Here is a 21,014-nt window from a genome sequence, read left to right as displayed (position 1 = left end):
AAACGTGCCTCTTGCTCTGCACACTAATTCTTCTTTTTTTCCACTGACAAGTTGGCCATGTTTCCGAAGAAAATCTTTCAATTCTTTCACGTTCGTGCGCTCGACTGCCGCCTCTATCTTAACCGGAACTTACCGAACCAAAGGGACGAAACTCGTGCACACCTCCGGCCTCGCTAGTGAGAAAGAGCTATATATGTATGAGCCCAGGACTACTCCCTTTAGTAGTCCTTGGTATGGGCGTATAAGACTAAGTAATGGCGTCCCGTTTTACCCACGGATGCCTCAGAGTTTAGCTTTTCTTGGTGAAAGAACGCCTAAAAGGGCCAATACTAATTACAAAACTCATGAAAAAGAAAAGTACATTGCAGTTTTACTGCAGACATGCGAAATAGATTTGCATCTGCTCTATAGCCGTGTATGTATAGTTTGCAGAATTACAAGCTATTCAGCAACGATTCACAAAACTTTGGAATTCACGACTGTGTTTCCAAGGCAAAGCGACGTCTCTGGTTCAATTCTATTACACGACACACTTGACGCGTTGATTTGTGAGGGCAATAGAAGAATGGCGTGCAGGAATGCGGGCAGACGCTGGGATAGCCAATACCAGAAAGAGTGAGTGAAAAAAGAAAGGGGGTCGCCATTACAAAAGACGTCCTCGTTGGCGCGGTGGTGGCGTTGCGTGATGCTTTCACCCTGTAAATTATAGCGTGAGAATCTTGCCGACTGCACAGAATTTTACGACCATTTTACGCGAAGCGTTTGAGTCCCGTCGTTTTGTTTTTCTTTTTGTCATGCCTCCAGAAAAAAACTTCTCTGTATTTCTCTAAGTTGACGTGTGTGTGTGTGTGTGTGTGTGTGTGTGTGTGTGTGTGTGTGTGTGTGTGTGTGTGTGTGATTTAGCATTGAAAGAGTGTCAGTCGGCGATGTAGGAAAATGTCGGCTATACCTATCTGATAACTTATTATTCACAGCACGCACGTAAAAAGCTACAGAGTGTTGGTATTCACATCACAGCCTACAAACTTGCAATCGTACCCACCAACACTTGTGGCAGAGAACGCGACGGAGACTGAAGGGTGATGACGCCGCATAACGGGACGTACACCTGCCTGCCCCACGCCGTATGTCACGCCGTTACGGTGTCACTTTCCCTTCCCCTCAATGCCAGTGCGTGATATGCAGATAATACACACTGAGCTGTGAATGGTTCAGCTATGGCTTGATTTTGTGACCATGGTAATCGATTATGTATGCTTCCGTGCAAAGCTGGGGTGGGCTGGGGCGTTTCATTTTGCGTCAGAGAGAGAGAGAGAGAGAGAGAGAGAGAGAGAGAGAGAGAGAGAGAGAGAGAGAGAGAGAGAGAGAGAGAGAGAGAGAGAGAGAGAGAGAGAGAGAGAGATGGGGAGGGTCATTGCTATGACAACGGCGTCATAGGGGTACGGAAAAAGGGGTGAGTTGGTTAATTCATCTCAACAGGACATTAATTCTTGCATGTGATTTTATCCAGAGAGGTTTACGGACCGCATCTTTCACACATTCTTACATACGTAGAGAAACACACACACACATAAATACACCCACCCACCCCAAAACCGCAACGCTTCGAGTACAGTTTGACAGACAGGCCAACAGTTTACTGTTTAGGCAATGTTTACACAGACGCAACGCGTCTCTCTTCACATAAGTGTCTCACGAAGAGAGAGAGAGAGAGAGAGAGAGAGAGAGAGAGAGAGAGAGACAGAGACAGAGTGAGAGAGAGAGAGACAGAGACAGAGTGAGAGACAGAGAGAGATGAAATGAAGCATCAGTCACTCAGACAGCCTCTGGAACCAATCCTGCCTGAAAGTTCTCACAGTCACAGGCCTAGATTTTGTTCACTCTTTTTTTTGGTTCTTTTTGTGTGTGAGCTGCTGCCTAATTTCTACTCGTCGAGCTGTTGACTCCATCTCCACGTAACTTTCCCACCCTCCACGCCTGGCTGGGAAAGTCTGTGTGACGGAGGGGCCGGGTGCATGGGAAAATCCACCGCATTTTACTCCACTACTCGTCGAGAGGCGAGGCCGACGTTGTTTACGACTTTCAGTTTTTGAAATGTGCCATTCCTGTTTCTGAATCCCACTTTTGTTTTAGAGAAGGGGAGGGGGTGGGGGAGAGAGAGAGAGAGAGAGAGAGAGAGAGAGAGAGAGAGCGAAAGATGGAATAAGGAGTTTTGTTGTGCAATGGCATGCACTTATAAGCAAACCTTACAACTCGTCAGATTTCCCAAAAAGTGCATTGCTAAACTCTATAATGAGCGCGCACGAAAGAGCAATGATCACTTGCATTGTACAAAGCCTCTAATGTAGGCCCATATCTTCTGTTTTGTGGATGACGATTTGTTCACCTAGGTTCATCAACACAATATTGCGGTTCATTTTCGAAGTCTGGTACGGGTATTTGGTTCGCTCTCGTTGTGTATGTGTGCAGTGTATGTCAAAATTGTGCCTTTCACCGCTGCCCTGTCACCATACTCATTTGACGAAAATAAAAACATGATGACCGCAAGACAGCTTCCAAGAGCAGTCATGCACAGTTTACCACAGTGCCAATAACATCACCTGTAGCTTCTGAATAATCCTCAGTCAGAACATGGACAGAAGACCCAATTCTTTTCAATCATCCGTTTATTGAAGAGACTTGACGACGACAAGCTTTGATCGATTCAACCAGCCTTTTTAAACAGATGGAGAAATTAGATCATAATCTTTTGCATGTCGGACCACACGCCATGTCCAAGATTAGATCGTGGTCGCGATGAATGTTTCGCGTCCTTTGCTTATCGGCTAATTACACAGTAAAACACAAGTTTTACCCCATGAAACAAAATCGACAAAACATAGATCGGTCCGTGGGAAGTTCACACGAGAATCCTGCAGCCCGCGAATGAGATCTTTGCGCGATATGTTCGGGGTATACCCAGGGCTGTCTCAGCCTATGTTTTCATCTTCATCAGTCCACAAATAACTGTAGCTGGTGCACGCACATGTGCACACACGGCTAACTTGCCCCCGTGGCGGGAGAAATAAAAGAAACTAGATCAGTGCACGAGATTTTGGTTCCCACAGCCCCCACCCTCACCTTCTCCCCCCTCCCCCCCTCCCATGTTCTTTCTCTCATTCCTCCCTAGCGTATTCTTCCTCCTCTCCTGTCTCCCCTCCTCCTTCTCCTCCCATCCCTTGTGCATACGTGCTTGTCTACGTCGTTTACCTAGACCGAGAGAGCGGCGCGCCACAGCCGTTGTAGTAAACGCACGTGCAATTCGTCTGAAAAAGGGTGGGAAAGTATGTCAAGGGGTGTGTGCGTGTTCCGCGAGAGAAAATAGAGACAGAGGGATGGCAACTGTTTTGGCGGGATGGAGCTGATGAGTGCTTCCCCACGTGGCTTGAATTAGCGGCTTGTTTTCTGTTGATGTTTCTTCTGATTCGTTTCTAATTAGACTAATTGTTGATTCAGTTATTTAGTGGAAGCAAAAAGGGTGGCCCCTTGAACAACAACATAAACAACAACATTGTTACCATTTAGTAAATTTGACTAGTTTTAGTACATGCATTTCTCTGGTTGTCTCTCTCCTTCACTGCCTGTCTGTCTGTCTCTCCCTCTCCAATGTCTTCGCGGTTTTTGTCTGTCTGTACGCGAGTTACATGAGTCTAATGTATACGCGTAACCAGCACAAGGAGGAGGGGCGCTTCCGAGAACTTTTGTTACAGGCACACACCAAAAAACTCTTCCTCGAAGTAAATCAGAATCAGAATCTGATGACAAATCACACACAAAGCTCGATCCACGGAAATTACCGAAAGGTATGAAAGCGGAAACAGACACTCAGGATACACACCTGGGCAGAAATAAATCCAACTCAAACTCGCACTGGAAAAGGAGGTTACGATTGAGCAAAAAAATCAGAGGCTTTATCTTCACCCCCTGACACGGAAACGACACACAGGGACGGGATAACAAGAGACAGGATAGGAGTGGCTAAGAAATAGGGTTCTCCGTAGCTTGTTTTGGGGGGTAAGGCTAAAGCGACCATCAAATTCTCGTTTGTATTGGAAGCTCGATAGCTCGACACGGGAGGAGTAAAAGGCAAGAGCCAACCGACTCTGTTCGCTTCGTGGCAACAACACTTCAAAGGCATCCATGATGATTACCAGTGATTCAGTTGTTTCCCAGAAATGTGTTTCAACTCGTCCGGAAATCGTGATTTGTCTGTCTCTTTCTCTCACACGATCGTACTCTGTGTGTGTGTGTGTTTTTTGTCTGTCTGTCTTGTCTGTCTGTCTGTCTGTCTCTCTCTCTCTCTCTCTGTCTCTCTCTCTCTCTCTCTCTCTCTCTCCCATACACACACACACACAAACGCTCTCTTTCTTGCGTTTATTCCTCATGCACGTCTGGTGCGTGAATTTAATATAATATAGTGCACGAGTTTTGATTTTGCTTTTGAAACACGAATGCATTGGGGGAAACAACGAAGGACGAATTCAACTCCAATTAAAACATTCCTTCCTGATTATTTGTAACTAGATGAATACCCGCTTATTTGTAATAACTGTAATAGCCAACAGAAAGCGCGACAAAAGGGAAATCCTGTAGTGGCAAATCGAATGACATCCTGGTACCCCCAGTGACTCAGTGCAATTTGCAGCAATAACGAAACAATTGCTGAAGTAAAGCGCTGCTGCTTCCGCGTCGATAAAATTGTAAAAAGCAATACAACAATACATCGTAGCGAAGACAAATACATAAATGAATACATGCATAAATAATCTATTCCCATTCAGACTAACCCATATCCTACCATGCACGCTTCACACGTGCATTAAAAAAGTTGAAGGTTTCAGTGGCAATGAAAGCGAGGTCACTTTTGATTTTGATGTGCCACGATTGCTGATAGAGTTGTCTACCTTTCCAACACTCCTTCCCGCTTCCTGCTTGCAAAACTCACACGTGGAAACATCTTTTCTGCAGAAGACTCGGAAAAATGACTTCGAAATCTTCACGTCAATCTCAGTAAGTGCCATTTATTTACAAAAGCAGTTATGTTGCTAAAGCGTGCACTTTTATTTGCATGGACATCTATGGAAAAACATGTTAGATTCGATTTGTGTGTAGGATGAAAGTTCCATGGAACTTTTGATCGAAGTAAAAGGTAACGTCTCTGCACGCTCCAAGCGTGCATGGTAGTGAAAGGCCCCTATATTTAGTGCTGGGCTACGTACGCTTCACGCGTGCATGGTAGCGAGAGACCCCTGGGTGTTGTGTACTTACATACTCTATAAACATGCACATCGTAAAATGCTTTCGACTTTCAAATAAACATGCAGTGGCGGATCCAGTGGTGCGGCGTAGGGGGCACTATTTCTTGTTCTTTTGATGATAATATTGTGTTCTTTTGACGCTATGTTCGTGTCTCTGCTCTCCCCTGCAATGTCGCCCCCCCCCCCCCCCCCCCCCCCCCCCCCCGTCCCCCTCGTCCCCCTCCACGTCTGGCATGGTGTTGTGGGTTTTGAATGCATACATTCTTGTAAGTGTGCATATTTCTGTATGCAATCATGCATTTACATATAGGCTCATACATACATTGTATACACTCTCGCTTGCACCAAACACACTAAATTCTTTGCAAGTTGTTCAAACATACTGACGTTACTCTATTTCTTTGCATTCTTTTTCAGACTCCCACGACGGATGAACGTACATGATGTCTTGAGTCAACTCGAGGAAGATGGATTCTTCAATGCAGCTGTGTACATCACTCCCCCAGGTGATGGTCAATTATCTGATGAAGACAGCGGAGAGGAAGATGGGGGTGGACAGGTAAACAATTTGAACCGTCGTCAGCTTCACGCTGAGGCTGAAGGAGTAGTGACTCGCAGTGATGGACAGGTAGTCAGAATGGGTGGCCCGAACGATGAGACTGAGTTAGATCAAGACCCGCCTGGACGATCTGCCTCTCCACAACCAGTACCCGCTTCTCCACAACCAGTACCCTCCTCTCCACAATCAGTACCCGCCTCTCCACAATCAGTACCCGCCTCTCCACAATCAGTACCCGCCTCTTCACAATCAGTACCCGCCTCTCCACAATCAATACCCGCCTCTCCACAATCAGTACCCGCCTCTCCACAATCAGTACCCGCCTCTCCACAGCAGGCACCTGCTCTACGTAACCTACGTAATCGCCAGCGAAATCAACCTGCTCCTATGCCTCGACAACAGCTTGCAGGCCGCCTGCTACAGAATCAGAGGCAACAGCGCCTGCAGCAACATGCTGTGCGTAATTGGAGACAAGAAGATCTTGCAAGAAATCTAAATCTCCAACAACAGTGGCCTGTCCTTCCACAAGCACAATTTCTCAATGAAAACCTCAATCCTTTGGAGATGTTTGAACTCCTTATTGACGATGACGTGGTTTATTACATCGTGGATCAGACAAATCTCTACGCGAGGAGAGACAAAGGGAACCACACCTTTGTTACCACCAGGCAAGAGTTCCGCACACTTATGGCCATACTGCTCCTCTCTGGATACAACCAGCTTCCACGCAGAACCATGTATTGGGAGAGAAACACTGACTGTCACAACACCGCTGTCTCTGGTGCCATGGGCAGGAACAGGTTCGATGAACACATGAGATTTCTTCACCTTGCAGACAACAACACACTGGACCCAAACGACAAGGTCAGCAAAGTCAGGGCATTCCTCTCGATGATCAACGAGAGGTGTCTGTTGTATTTCCCTGAGCAGCAACATCTCTCAATCGATGAGAGCATGGTCCCCTATTTCGGACACCACTCGACAAAACAATTCATCCGAGGGAAGCCAATTAGATTTGGTTTCAAACTCTGGACCCTCGCTGACCCGCTTGGGTACGTTGTTCAATTCGAACCGTACACTGGGGCTGGCGGTGGTCAACCATACGGTTGTCTTGGTCTCGGGGGAACGGTGGTCAAAGATCTGATTTCGGAGCTTCCACAACGCCCTTATCACCTGACGTTTGATAACTTCTTCACATCTCTTCCACTGCTGAGTGATCTTGCGGCTAACGGCATAGGGGCGACAGGAACTATCAGGAAGAACCGCATAGAACACTGCCCAATGAGAGATGCCACCCGGTTCGCCAAAGAAGACCGTGGTGCCCTAGACTTCCGTCATGACCGACGCAGCAACGTACTGGTTGTGGAATGGAACGACAACAGTGTAGTGACCGTGGCGAGCAACTGCGATCGTGTGATGCCGCTTGCACGAGTTCGGCGCTGGTCAAGAGCACAACGTCAGTTTGTTCAGATAGAGCAGCCAGATCTGATCAGAGTGTACAACGCAACCATGGGTGGAGTTGACAGGGCAGATCAAAATATCAATGCCTATCGGATCTCTTTGCGCACCAAAAAGTGGTGGTGGCCATATTTTGCACATGTGCTGGAACTCGTGATGCAGAATGCGTGGCTGTTGTTCCGGAGAACAGATGCACACACCGCCGAGCCTCTCGACTTGCTTGCCTTCCGGCGACGCATTGTGCAAGTCTACCTGATGCGGCATGGAGCCATTGCCATGCCACGGCGTGCTGCTCGACTTGCTCTGCCTGCCGTCCACAGAGTGCCAGACGAAGTCAGGTTTGATGGCGTCGGTCATTTCGCTGGTCCATCGCAGACAACAAAGCGGTACGCACTGTGCAAGAAGAACACCAAGAAACTCTGCCTGAAATGCACAGTTGGACTTCACAATCAGTGCTTCAATGCGTTTCACGGCATCCACTGAGCGTGCAGGTCTTCCATGACGCTCTGCTCAACTTGCCATGTCTACAGAGCTCAAAGTTGAAACTTATGAGTTTGAGAAACTATTTGTGAACTGTAGGTCTTGTCATCACTACTTTGTGTTTGTTCGTATCATTTGTTTGTGAAGTTTTGGAGATAAAAAAACACGTACCCTCTTGATACCATGCACTCTATGAGCACTCTCTGAGCGTGCATCATGAGAACACTTATACGTACCCGTTGGCTACCATGCACTCTTCAAGCGTGCGTCCTCAAAAACTCATAAGAAAAATAAAAAGTTCAAATGTTATGATTATATTTGTGTTAGAGAGTGTGTTTGTGATGGGAAAAAGCGAAAAAAAATCAAAAATATCTAAAAAAAAAAATGTTGGTAGGATATGGGTTAAGTTAGCAGAAGTGAATCTTTTTTTTATCAGATTCGCAATGGTCTCTGGTCCGTAACGCTCTCTGGATTCACTACTTTGACCAAGCACCTCTAAAAAGCACTTGACGGGAATGAGAATCCACTACGCTTTCGTGGATCCCACTCCTACTGGGGCCTCATACGGCGGGGCTTCGATGATGTGTACGTGCGTGTGTGTGTGTGTGTGTGTGTGTGTGTGTGTATGAGAGAGAGAGAGAGAGAGAGAGAGAGAGAGAGAGAGAGAGAGAGAGAGGGAGGAACAGAGAGAGTTAGTTGAGCGATGGGTGCCCTCATTTTAGACACACACCACGCATGAGATAGAGAGAGACACACAGAGAATTAGAGAGAGAAAGACAGGCAGAGATCGAGACAGACAGACTGTGAGACAGGGAGGTAAAACAAACAACACAAAAACACACCGACACGACACACCGACACGATCACAATCATGTTGTGATCGATTTGACAAAGTGAAACTTACCTGAGTTTACAGTCGCACTGATCACAGGTATCCTGAGCCCACCCCGGGTATCCCTGAATCACCAGCACCAACAGTGCCGACAGGAACTGGTAGATATCCATGGTAACCACCCGGTTAATACTTCAGCCGATTAGTTGAAGAAACTGTCACAGTGTTCCCATCTTCGATGAAACAACGCAATAATCCGCAGCGAGAATGTTTCACAACACAAAAAGTTGATTTCACTCAGTTTCACAGTGTGTTAGCGACTACATGTCACTTAATGAAACTGGCATCTACTGATCCAGGTCGAGGCGACACAAACTGCGATCCATGATTGAGAGTGAGAACAAACCAAACTAAACTCACTTATTTCGACGGTAAAGAGCTATAAATCACTCCAGTCCCAACCAGAAATCAAAACATCAGACACAGAACTTATAATCACTGGTGAAAAGTTGACGAACACTCAACGCAGAAGTTATTAAACTTTGAAACAATCCCACAGATGTTCAGAGCAGAAGAACAACCGAATAACAACACGCAGTGCAGAAGGTTTTTACAAACGATCCTCCGTTCCACCTTCACATGCGTTGACACAGACACCTCCCCCCGATTTCACAACTCAAGTGTGGGGAAGTGAGGTGCGCGCACCAAAGTTTTCCCCTCGCTCGCGCGAAGCCAGACTCTCATTGGCTGAGCAACCTGGACTGGACGCCGCGCGAGCTGTCAGTCAGACGGCTTAAGCCCCGCCTCCGACACGCGAAAGGATTAGCTGACGACTGATCGGAACGTGTTGGCTTGTCGTTGTTTCGGGAAATGAACACGATGTTTGCATCGCAGAATGAGTGAAGATTGCTGTAAGGTGTACTTATCTGGATTAGTGGTTGGATAAAGTCGATAGAATATGAATGAATGATATTTATAGCAGTCTAAAAAAAAATATATATAAAAAAGAATATTGTGGAGAAGGTTTTTGTGTCGCAGCTGATAAGTCAGTTTGTGACAGCATGAAACATGTGACAAAGGTGATCATCGCAAATGTTTTAATCAGTTCGGTGTCCATTCACAAACACAAATTAAAGGCATAGTAAGCCGGGAAGCACCTTGGATGTTCCCGTTTGGTGAGCGTTCAAATGGAAGGGTGTTTGTACTGTGTGTAAAAGCCTGACAGTATCTGTGATGGTTTACGGGAGGCTTACTGTGCCTTTAAAATCATAAAGTCGAAGTGTGTCGTTCACACAACTCTGCGATCAGATCAGAGAAGAATCATATCCCATTCTTGACTTTCAGTTTACACACGCACTGTCGACAACCAGTGTAATAATATATATTTGTCATTGTACTTTACTTTTTTCGAGATAGAATGGACGGGTAATCAAACAAATTAGAAAGAAAACGTGCGTATTCATCTGTTGCTTTTAATGTTTAAAACTGCCAAACAAATAAGCAACAGAAGAAACAAGTGATGTCGACAGGAATAGAAAGACAGAGCGATAGAAAAAAGAAAGACAGAAAGAAAAAGAAAGACAGAAAGGAAAAGACAGAAAGAAAAAGAAAGACAGAAAGAAAAAGAAAGGCAGAAAGAAAAAGAAAGGCAGAAAGAAAGAAAAAGAAAGACAGAGCGTTAAAAAAGACAGACAGAAAGACAAAGAAAGATAGAAAGGACAAGTGGTTCTTGGTACACTGATGTATAGCTGCTAAGTGCAATGATATGATGCGCCGAGATAGTTGGAGACGAGGTCATTGACTGATTTATTCAGGACTACAAGAACGTGTAAAGGCTTGTCACAGTCCGGGTTTTTCTAACCCTTCCTTTCTCTCCCTGTCCTTGGAGACCTAGCCCCACACACTTCCATTCCATTCCAAACGGACCAGTTCAAACTGATTTGCAATTTTATGTCCCACAAGAATGAACTGTATAGCAATCGCAACCTTGTTCAGGGTGCTTCCTTTCATCTTGCTTCCTTCGCCTTCGGCAATGGAAAAGGCTGTTTTTCAGCGCTGCACTGGCGTTGGATTTCGCGTTCTACCTCCAGCAATCAAAAGCTTTTTTGAGAGTAGCACTACAGGGGCGGGGGGGGTGTTACAACCTGGGGTCCAGGGGTCGGTAGAGGTGGGGTACCGTGGCAACGCCCCGTTCGGGGGTCTGGGGGGCTAAGCCCCCCTGAACCCTGAAGCTGAAGAATTTTAGCTATCTTATAAACAATTTGTGGCTTATCCTTGATTCTAAACATGATCAACTGGTGTCAGCAGCCACTCATTATTTCTTTTAAAGTTAGTATTAAGTAATGGCAATTTATCTTCCATGATATCTGCTCCCGACATCATAATTATAGTATGGTTAGAAGAAAGACATGTCGCATAGGATTAAACAATTCACATTCCTCCGGCTTTACAGACAGAAACAACAACAACATTCACAAACATTTATTTTATTATTGTTTTCTTTACAGCCGAGGGGGAGGGGGGGTCCGGAACCCCTGTAACCACCCCCCTAATCCGCCCCTGCACAAGCGTTGGATTTCGCGTTCTACCTTCATCAATCAAAAGCTATTTTTCAGCGAAGCACTAGCGTTGAATTTTGCGTTCTACCTTCAGCAATCAAAAGCTGTTTTTCAGCGAAGCACTAGCGTTGAATTTTGCGTTCTACCTTCAGCAATCAAAAGCTGTTTTTCAGAGTAGCACTGGCGTTGGATTTTGCGTTCTACCTTCAGCAATCAAAAGCTGTTTTTAAGCGAAGCACTGGCGTTGGATTTCGCGAAAAGCTGTTTTTATTGTGAAGCACTGGCGTTGGATTTTGCGTTCTACCATCAGCAATCAAAAGCTTTTTTTCAGAGTAGTATACGGCGTTAGATTTCGCTTCCGACCTTATCCCTTTTTCTTGTTCTATCCCTCTCTGGCTTGGTTCCACTTGTAGCTCGGACCCATTGTGTGGACTACAATGGCAAGGGCCAGCAAATCCTGCCCACCTCTGGCCAATTAGGGGAATAAGTCAGCATGAAATCTCTCCAGAGTACACGCGCCTGTACGTATCTGTTACAGGTGCGTGTGGCTGAGGGATTGGAAGTACATGTATGGCCAGGATTTGTGGGGTGCTCTAGCCCACCCTGCAGGTATATTGTGCTAATTGGCCAAAAAATGTTTGTTACGTTCTTATTAAAAATAATAACAATGTCAAACAAAGAAACAGCAGACAAACAGACTGTGACAGACGGACGGACGGACGGACAGACAGACCGACACAAACACACAGGCAGACAGTCAGACAGACAGACAGACACACAGACACACAGACAGACACACAGACAGACACACAGACACACAGACACACAGACAGACACACGGACACACGGACACACAGACACACTGACACACAGAACACAGACAAACAATACTCACACACACAAACAAACAAACTAACAAAGCTTAAAATGGTTGTTATATAGACACTTTCAAATAGCTAGGCCGATGTCAGTCGTGAAAGTGGCACTTTCAGACGAGAGGGCACCTTTGTATAACGGACACCCTTTCTTGTCTAACGGTCTTTTTTTTCTCTCATTCTAATATCAGCGATCCTCTCAAATACGGACACCTGCAATGAACGAACAAGTTTTACTTTTTCCAAAAGGGGGTCTATTCCACTCAGAATGTTTCAAGTTCACCTGGGACCTTTAAACTTTACTCTCGTGCAATGAAGAAATGGAAAATCTAATCATATAACATTTGAATAATTCCAAGACGTTTTACTAGCAACCGTTTACGACTGTTTGAACTTTCAATGTCAGTATGAGATTGTTTAGTCTCTTCACCCTTCGGATGCCAGAAAAATGTACCCGAAGAGGGTAACGGAGAAGGCACACAACGCCGTGTCTGTACAGTGCAACCCCTATTTCAAGACACCCAATTTAAGACCCCCTCCATTTTAAGACTCTGTTTCCCCAGGCTTTCTGTTCATAACCTCTGTATATTAACCCCTATTTTAAGACTTTGTTTCCCCAGGCTTTCTGTTCATAACCTCTGTACATTAACCCCTATTTTAAGACTTTGTTTCCCCAGGCTTTCTGTTCATAACCTCTGTACATTAACCCCTATTTTAAGACTTTGTTTCCCCAGGCTTTCTGTTCATAACCTCTGTACATTAACCCCTATTTTAAGACTCTGTTTCCCCAGGCTTTCTGTTCATAACCTCTGTACATTAACCCCTATTTTAAGACTCTGTTTCCCCGGGCTTTCTGTTCATAACCTCTGTACATTAACCCCTATTTTAAGACTCTGTTTCCCCAGGCTTTCTGTTCATAACCTCTGTACATTAACCCCTATTTTAAGACTCTGTTTTCCCAGGCTTTCTGTTCATAACCTCTGTACATTAACCCCTATTTTAAGACTCTGTTTCCCCGGGCTTTCTGTTCATAACCTCTGTACATTAACCCCTATTTTAAGACTGTTTCCCCAGGCTTTCTGTTCATAACCTCTGTACATTAAACCCTATTTTAAGACTTTTGTTCCCTTTTAAGACCTGATTAAGCCAGATTTGCGGAGGTCTCAAAATGGGGGTTCCACCGTATAGGCGGGGTTTGGAGCACTGAGGTATTCCACCGTATAGGCGGGATTTGGAGCACTGAGGTATTCCACCGTATAGGCGGGGTTTTGAGCACTGAGGTATTCCACCGTATAGGCGGGGTTTTGAGCACTGAGGTATTCCACCGTATAGGCGGGGTTTGGAGCACTGAGGTACACCACAAGCTCAGTGCTATTCTGGCCTTGTTTCGTCACGGTCAACATCCACTTTCCTGAAACAGGCATGAGACCAAGGGTAGGGCGGATGGTGGCGAGAGAGGTGAAGGGACGGGGAATGTTTACAGTGCCGTGTGCCGGGCTGTGAGCAGTGCCCACCAATGAATGTTTAGCTCAGGCACCGTCGCGGCAGACGCGCCTTAGTTCTATGCAGGAAAATGCAGCGCGCTATTCTGGCCATCTGGCCAACTGTCGTCCTCATCTCAGACGGATACCAAGTGTAATAATTTACACCCGCCTTCAGGCATTTTCAAACGCTCGACTCAAGACTGAAAACTAACGGACTGACATGATCCTGTTATAGATTTCCATAATTTGTTATTCGACCCGTGGACTTGTAAAGGTGAGAAAGGCACAGTTTAACGTTAAACCACAAACTACCACTGTACAAGCTGTGTTTGGTTCTGGATGGAAATGAAGCTCCAACCTCAAGCAAACGTAAAATCTCATCATATGAAACTTGAATATTTCAGCAGAGTTTCACTCGTACCTGTTTGAGTTTTTTTTAACCAGGGACCTATAATATAGGTCTATGTTTGAACTAATCATGTATTAATGTGTGTACAGTCACCTGGACCCCCGGTACGTGTGCCGTGTATAGAGGGGAACAAGAGAAGACATACACCGCTTTCTCTGGATTGGAGATGTAGAGTATTCTGGCTTTATTTCACCAAGGTCAACATTCAGGTGATAAAGCTAACAGGTTGGCATTATTCTGTTAGAAATTGATAATTCGTTTCTCGACCCTTGGCTTGTATAAAGGTGAGAAAGGCACAGTTTAACGTTAACCTAAAACTATACTGGCTGTATTTGGGTTGCGATGAAAATGAAGCCCCAACTTCAGGCAATGGAAATACGTACAGTATCATCCTATGAAACTTACATATTTCAACCGAGTTTAACGTGTAACTGTTTGAGGCTGTTTGAACTGTTAATGTATAAGTTTGTTTACAGTCACTTTAACCCCCGGTGGGGCATGTATAAAGAGGGGACCAAGAGAAGTCATACACCGCCCTCTCTGTATTGGAGATGCGTGATATTCTCGCTATATTTTAACAAGGTCAACATTCATTTTATAAAACTAACAAGTTGGCATGATCTTGTTAGAATTTCATAATGTGTTGCTCGACCCTTGGCTCGTAAATGTGAGAAAGGCACAGTTTATCGTTAACCCAATATTACTGGCTGTGTTTAAATCATTTCGGATGGGAAGATGGTGAAGAGCCCAAAGTAAGGCCCGGTTTAAAGGCAACATTGTTGACGGGTAAACCATCCCAGATGTATCTGAAATGTTAACATGTGCTAAGAGCGTCTTTCCATCGGTATACTCACCAGCAGTGAACAGCATGACTGCTTTTTGTTTCAAGCGGTTATATGTACGTATTACGGAGAGATTAAAACAAAAACCACCTGTGTCCATTAGCATTCTTCTCTGCCGAGCACGCAGAGCAAAAAAAAAACAACAACATGTATCCGGATCGCTCACATTCAACGGTAAAAGTAGCGCACTGTGGTGTTTTTAAGCACTTGCAATTTTGACTTTCAAGATAACATGGCCCGGGCACTTGTTGCTTTAAACCCAGAGTACACGCCTCAGTGTTAGAATGTTAGATAGAACGAACTTCAACAGCTCGACTTAAAACCAGCGTAAATGATGGCTGTGTTTGCCGGTTTGGATGAGGGGGAGGGAAGCCCATAGTGACTTTAGGTGTATGTGTGTGGCTTTTCACGGAACGGTTTGAAACGTTGTTTGGGCACGGTTTGTTGAAATCACACAAACCCATGTCAAAATGTTAATGGAGTTCAGAGTTTGGTTCCGTTTTGTCGTCAGAAATGATTACACAGCTGACTAATTTTCTAAACATTGGTGTGGGCAGGGATGTAGCTCAGTCGGTAGCGCGCTGGATTTGTATCCAGTTGGCCGCTGTCAGCGTGAGTTCGTCCCCACGTTCGGCGAGAGATTTATTTCTCAGAGTCAACTTTGTGTGCAGACTCTCCTCGGTGTCCGAACACCCCCGTGTGTACACGCAAGCACAAGACCAAGTGCGCACGAAAAAGATCCTGTAATCCATGTCAGAGCTCGGTGGGTTATAGAAACACGAAAATACCCAGCATGCTTCCTCCGAAAACGGCGTATGGCTGCCTAAATGGCGGGGTAAAAAAACGGTCATACACGTAAAATTCCACTCGTGCAAAAAACACGAGTGTACGTGGGAGTTTCAGCCCACGAACGAAGAAGAAGAAGAAGAAAAAAAATTGGTGTCACCAAACATAATTTCCTGAACCTTTCTGTCGTTATGCGATAGCATCGCGTTCACCATGCCTCGTGCATGCCTGGCTTATCGGAATCAGGGAGTATTGACAGTTCAGCCCACCAATCTTTTGCTTTGCACAAATATAAGGAACATTTTTTTCTGGCAGTTGAAAGCATTATATGGAGCGTCAAGGAGCGTCAAGGCACTAAATGACCAAGATCACAAAGAACAGTACGCTATTAGCAGAATGTATTTACTCAAACACCACCCCCTCCCCCTGGTGGTAATTTCTAATACAATTTATGTTGTATTCCACCTGCTTGTCTTCTACGTACGCTATGTTTTGCCTTAGCCCGGTAAGGGGTGTGGTTCATCGTACAATAACAAACGCAAATTACTATCACCACTAAAATACGTGTATAAACATGCACTACCGGAAAAGAGCAGCTAAGCACACACCGTGAGAATTACCTCCCCTGGTTCTCGTGAGAATCTCATATCGGTGACACTGACCCCCGTAACTTTACTCGCAACCATGCAAGCTGAGAAAACTTCTTTGTCGTCAGGGGGTCAAGGTGTTGGTAGCTGGACGGGTCATCGTGTTCTTTCTGTCGGTCAGCGTGAAGTGGACCTTTACACCTTGACCGGGCGTAGTTTGTTAGTTTAGCGCGGGATGGTAAAAGAAGATGTGTAACAATATTATCACTTATCGGACAAATCCGAAGAGGATTTTCACAACTGGACCGAGTGGATTTAGATGGTACATTGCAACTTTGTGCAAGAAATTCTGTAACAATATTATCACACTGGAGAAATAGAAGAGAATGTTCACAACTTGACGAAGATGATTTAGATGGTACAGTGCGACATTGTGCAAGAAGATTTGTAACAATATTAGTACACTGGGCAACGAGAAAAGAAAGATTTGGTATGACCATGGGAATTTTGATAGTACAGTGCAACTTTGAGCAAGAGCATCTGCAACAATATTATCACACTGGGAAACTAGAACGGATGTCAACGGTGATTCAGATGGAACAGTGACACTTTGAGCGAGAGCATCTGCAACAATAGTATCACACTGGGGAACTAGAACGGATGTTCTGCAATGACAACGGTGATTTAGACCAATCAATCAATCAATATGAGGCTTATGTCGCGCGTATTCCGTGGGTACAGTTCTAAGCGCAGGGATTTATTTTGTATTTTTTTATGTTTATTTTATGCAATTTATATCGCGCACATATTCAAGGCGCAGGGATTTATTTATGCCGTGTGAGATGGAATTTATGTACACAATACATCACGCATTCACATCGGCCAGCAGATCGCAGCCATTTCGGCGCATATCCTACTTTTCACGGCCTATTATTCCAAGTCACACGGGTATTTTGGTGGACATTTTTATCTATGCCCATACAATTTTGCCAGGAAAGACCCTTTTGTCAATCGTGGGATCTTTAACGTGCACACCCCAATGTAGTGTACACGAAGGGACCTCGGTTTTTCGTCTCATCCGAAAGACTAGCACTTGAACCCACCACCTAGGTGGGTGGCCGAGTGGTAAACGCACTTGCCTCGGAAGCGAGAGGTTGCGAGTTCGACCCTGGGTCAGGGCGTTAGCAATTTTCTCCCCCCTTTCCTAACCTAGGTGGTGGGTTCAAGTGCTAGTCTTTCGGATATGCTCGAACAACAGAAGCTCGACCGGACAAATGGTCGACGCGACAAAAGCTCGACGCGACATATGCTCGAACGACAGAAGCTCGACCGGACTGTAGAATGATGCTGTCAAAACTACTTTGATAACGTCATATCTGAAACTGTCACGGTGATGTTGTTCTAGTTTCGAGCGACAAATTGACTAAATTTGTTTGATATCACGTTGTTGTTGTTGTTGTTGTTGTTGTTGTTGTTGTTGTTGTTGTTGTTGTTGTTGTTGTTGTTGTTGTTGTTGTTGTTGTAAGCACGCTGCTGGATTTCGAGCGACAAATTGACTAAATTTGTTTGATATCACGTTATTGGTTTAAACAAGTTTAACTTTATTTCTGAATTGATACTCACAGCAAGCAAACAAACAGTCGTCCATCTGCCCGTGCCGCTTACCTGAACCTTTCCTGATAAACAGTCAATCCCGGGCCAAATCAAAATAATAACATTGACAAATCTAAACCCCGACACGATCTTCCCCCTTCTTTTTTCTCTTCGTTCTTTTTTTCTTCTATTCTCTCTCTCTCTCTCTCTCTCTCTCTCTCTCTCTCTCTCTCTCTCTCTCTCTCTCTCTCTCTCTCTCTCTCTCTCTCTCTCTCTCTCTCTCTCTCTCTCTCTCTCTCTCTCTCTCTCTCGCTCTCGCAGAAAGATTTTAAAATAACACAAAATAAACAGACAGGCAAAATAACACCGAGAAGGACACGCACAGACACGTTCGATCTTTTGTCGCGTCGAGCTTATGTCCATTCGAGCTTTTATCGCATCGAGCTTTTGTCGCGTCGAGCATTTGTCCATTCGAGCATTTGTCGTTCGAGCATATGTCGCGTCGAGCTTTTGCCGCGTCGAGCATTTGTCCATTTGAGCATTTGTCCATTCGAGCATTTGTCGTTCGAGCATATGTCGCGTCGAGCTTTTGTCGCGTCGAGCATTTTTCCACTCGAGCATTTGTCGTTCGAAATGTTGTCGTTCGAGCTTTTGTCGTTCGAGCTTATGTCATGTACCCGGTGTATGTGTGTGTGTCTGTGCGTGTGTGTGTGTAGAGCGATTCAGACCAAACTACTGGACCGATCTTTATGAAATTTTACATGAGAGTTCCTGGGAATGATATCCCCGGACTTTTTTTTTCTCGATAAATACCTTTGATGACGTCATATCCGGCTTTTTGTAAAAGTTGAGGCGGCACTGTCACACCCTCATTTTTCAATCAAATTGATTGAAATTTTGGCCAAGCAATCTTCGACGAAGGCCGGACTTCGGTATTGCATTTCAGCTTGGTGGCTTAACAATTAATTAATGACTTTGGTCATTAAAAATCTGAAAATTGCAAAAAAAAGAAAAAGAAGAATTTTTAAAACGATCCAAATTTACGTTCATCTTATTTTTCATCATTTTCTGATTCCAAAAACATATAAATATGTTATATTTGGATTAAAAACAAGCTCTGAAAATTAAAAATATAAAAATTATGATTAAAATTAAGTTTTCGAAATCAATTTAAAAACACTTTCATCTTATTCCTTGTCGGTTCCTGATTCCAAAAAACATATAGATATGATATGTTTGGATTAAAAACACGCTCAGAAAGTTAAAACGAAGAGAGGTACAGAAAAGCGTGCTATCCTTCTCAGCGCAACTACTACCCCGCTCTTCTTGTCAATTTCACTGCCTTTGACACGAGCGGTGGACTGACGATGCTACGAGTATACGGTCTTGCTGAAAAATTGCATTGCGTTCACTTTCATTCTGTGAGTTCGACAGCTTGACTAAATGTTGTAATTTCGCCTTACGCGACTTGTTACATACATTTAGTCAAGTTTTGACTAAATGTTTTAACGAAAGGGGGGAATCGAGACGAGGGTCGTGGTGTATGTGTGTATGTGTGTATGTGTGTCTGTGTGTGCTGTGTGTGTGTAGAGCGATTCAGAGTAAACTACTGGACCGATCTTTATGAAATTTGACATGATAGTTCCTTAGTATGATATCCCCAGACTTTTTTTTCATTGTGTTGATAAATGTCTTTGATAATGTCATATATATCCGGCTTTTCGTGAAAGTTGAGGCGGCACTGTCACGCTCTCATTTTTCAACCTAATTGGTTGAAATTTTGGTCAAGTAATCTTTGACGAAGCCCGGACTTTGGTATTGCATTTCAGCTCGGAGGCTTAAAATTTAATTAATGAGTTTGCTCCTTAAAGTTGTAATTAAAATCGAATTTTCGCAAACAGATTTTAAATTGATTGCATCGTATTCTTCATCACATTCTGAATCTAAAAATATATACATATGTCATGTTTACTCTTAAAATGTGATCACAATTAACGAAAATAGAATAATTAGTCTTACGATTAAAATGTAAGAAATTGATCCAAAAATGATGTCATCTTATTCGTGATCATTTCCTGATTCCAAAAACATATAGATATGATAGGTTGTATTCAAAACAAGCTCAGAAAGTTAACAAGAATACAGAAAAGCGCGCTTTCCTGCTTAGCACAATACGCTACCGCGCTTATCTGGCGTGTCAATATCACTACGTTTTGCACGTCGAAGGTGAGCGATTTCCTTCACGCGGGGATTGACGAAGCTGTACTGTCTTGGTGAAAAAATACAGTGCGTTCAGTTTCATCCCGTGACTGAGTTCGACAGCTTGACTAAATGTAGTAATTTCGCCTTACGCGACTTGTTTACTTCTTTGTTTCAGCTCCAAAGACTAAACCGATATTCGGGAAAAAGAAGGTAGGCGCAATTGCTGTAATACACGGCATGCCCAGGCTTACACGGCCATCATTTTTGGGGGGCTGAAGAAGTTAAACTGAGAATTATTTGAAAAGTTCTCGTAGCTTGGCCTGTCTTCATTGTCTACATCTCATTGCCCTCTACTAAATTACTTTGTAACATAAGCGACTCTCCGGGACAATACAAATGACGCGACGAAAGCAATAGCTTAGTTTTTCACGTTGATAATCTCTTAACTTTGATGGTCCGGGTTACCCAGACGGTTTCCCCGCAACCAGTCGAATGTAGATTCTTCCCCACCCGACAGCAACAAAAGTTTTCTTTACCCACCTGACTTAATTCAACGGGAGTTTTCTCACTTTTCCCCTCCATGCGAAGTGTGCCCTTAGAGCAATCATCGTGTTCTGTGATCTTAACGACACTCCCCCCCCCCCCCCTCCCCCCGCCTCCAGCGTGTAATTGGTATCAAGCTGATTTCCCAGGCAACCAGCCCAGCAAGCTATCACGAACTAAGAAAAACTTTCGCTGAAGTGGATTTTTTCTCCATTTGACACCTCCAAACAGGTGTTTTTTCTCACTTTTCCCCCTAACGCGAAGTGTGTCTTGAGAGTAATCATCGTGTTCAGTGATCTGAAACACCTCCCCAAGCTTTTCCTGCCTTCGCGTTGATGCGTAGCCTCCATCATTAACCAACCCACGCAAGTGACCAACGTTTAGCTAAGACGCTTGAAACTACCCCCCAAGCCATGCTATTAGAGCCGTGCGTTTAGCGAACGACACCCTCCTTCACAATGTCCTCAACAGTGATCTAAGTACATCGATCATCAAAGTGTTACCTGCAT

At 44.5% G+C, this 21,014-nt stretch overlaps 1 protein-coding gene across 1 annotated transcript in view; it reads right to left on the bottom strand.

Moving 5' to 3' along the window:
* Nucleotides 1-9,321, bottom strand: part of LOC138959865 (meteorin-like protein) — a 38,862-nt gene extending 29,541 nt beyond the window's left edge. Inside the window, exon 1 of the mRNA XM_070331513.1 lies at nt 8,699-9,321. Within this exon, the coding sequence (XP_070187614.1) occupies nt 8,699-8,799 (101 nt within the window). The 5' untranslated portion in view covers nt 8,800-9,321. The remainder of the gene's footprint in view (nt 1-8,698) is intronic.
* Nucleotides 9,322-21,014: the final 11,693 nt, after the last annotated feature.

Source organism: Littorina saxatilis, linkage group LG2 (assembly GCF_037325665.1).
Source record: "Littorina saxatilis isolate snail1 linkage group LG2, US_GU_Lsax_2.0, whole genome shotgun sequence".
Lineage (NCBI taxonomy): Eukaryota > Metazoa > Mollusca > Gastropoda > Littorinimorpha > Littorinidae > Littorina > Littorina saxatilis.
Note: the sequence above shows the minus strand (reverse complement) of the source record. Positions and strands in the feature narration are given on the sequence as shown.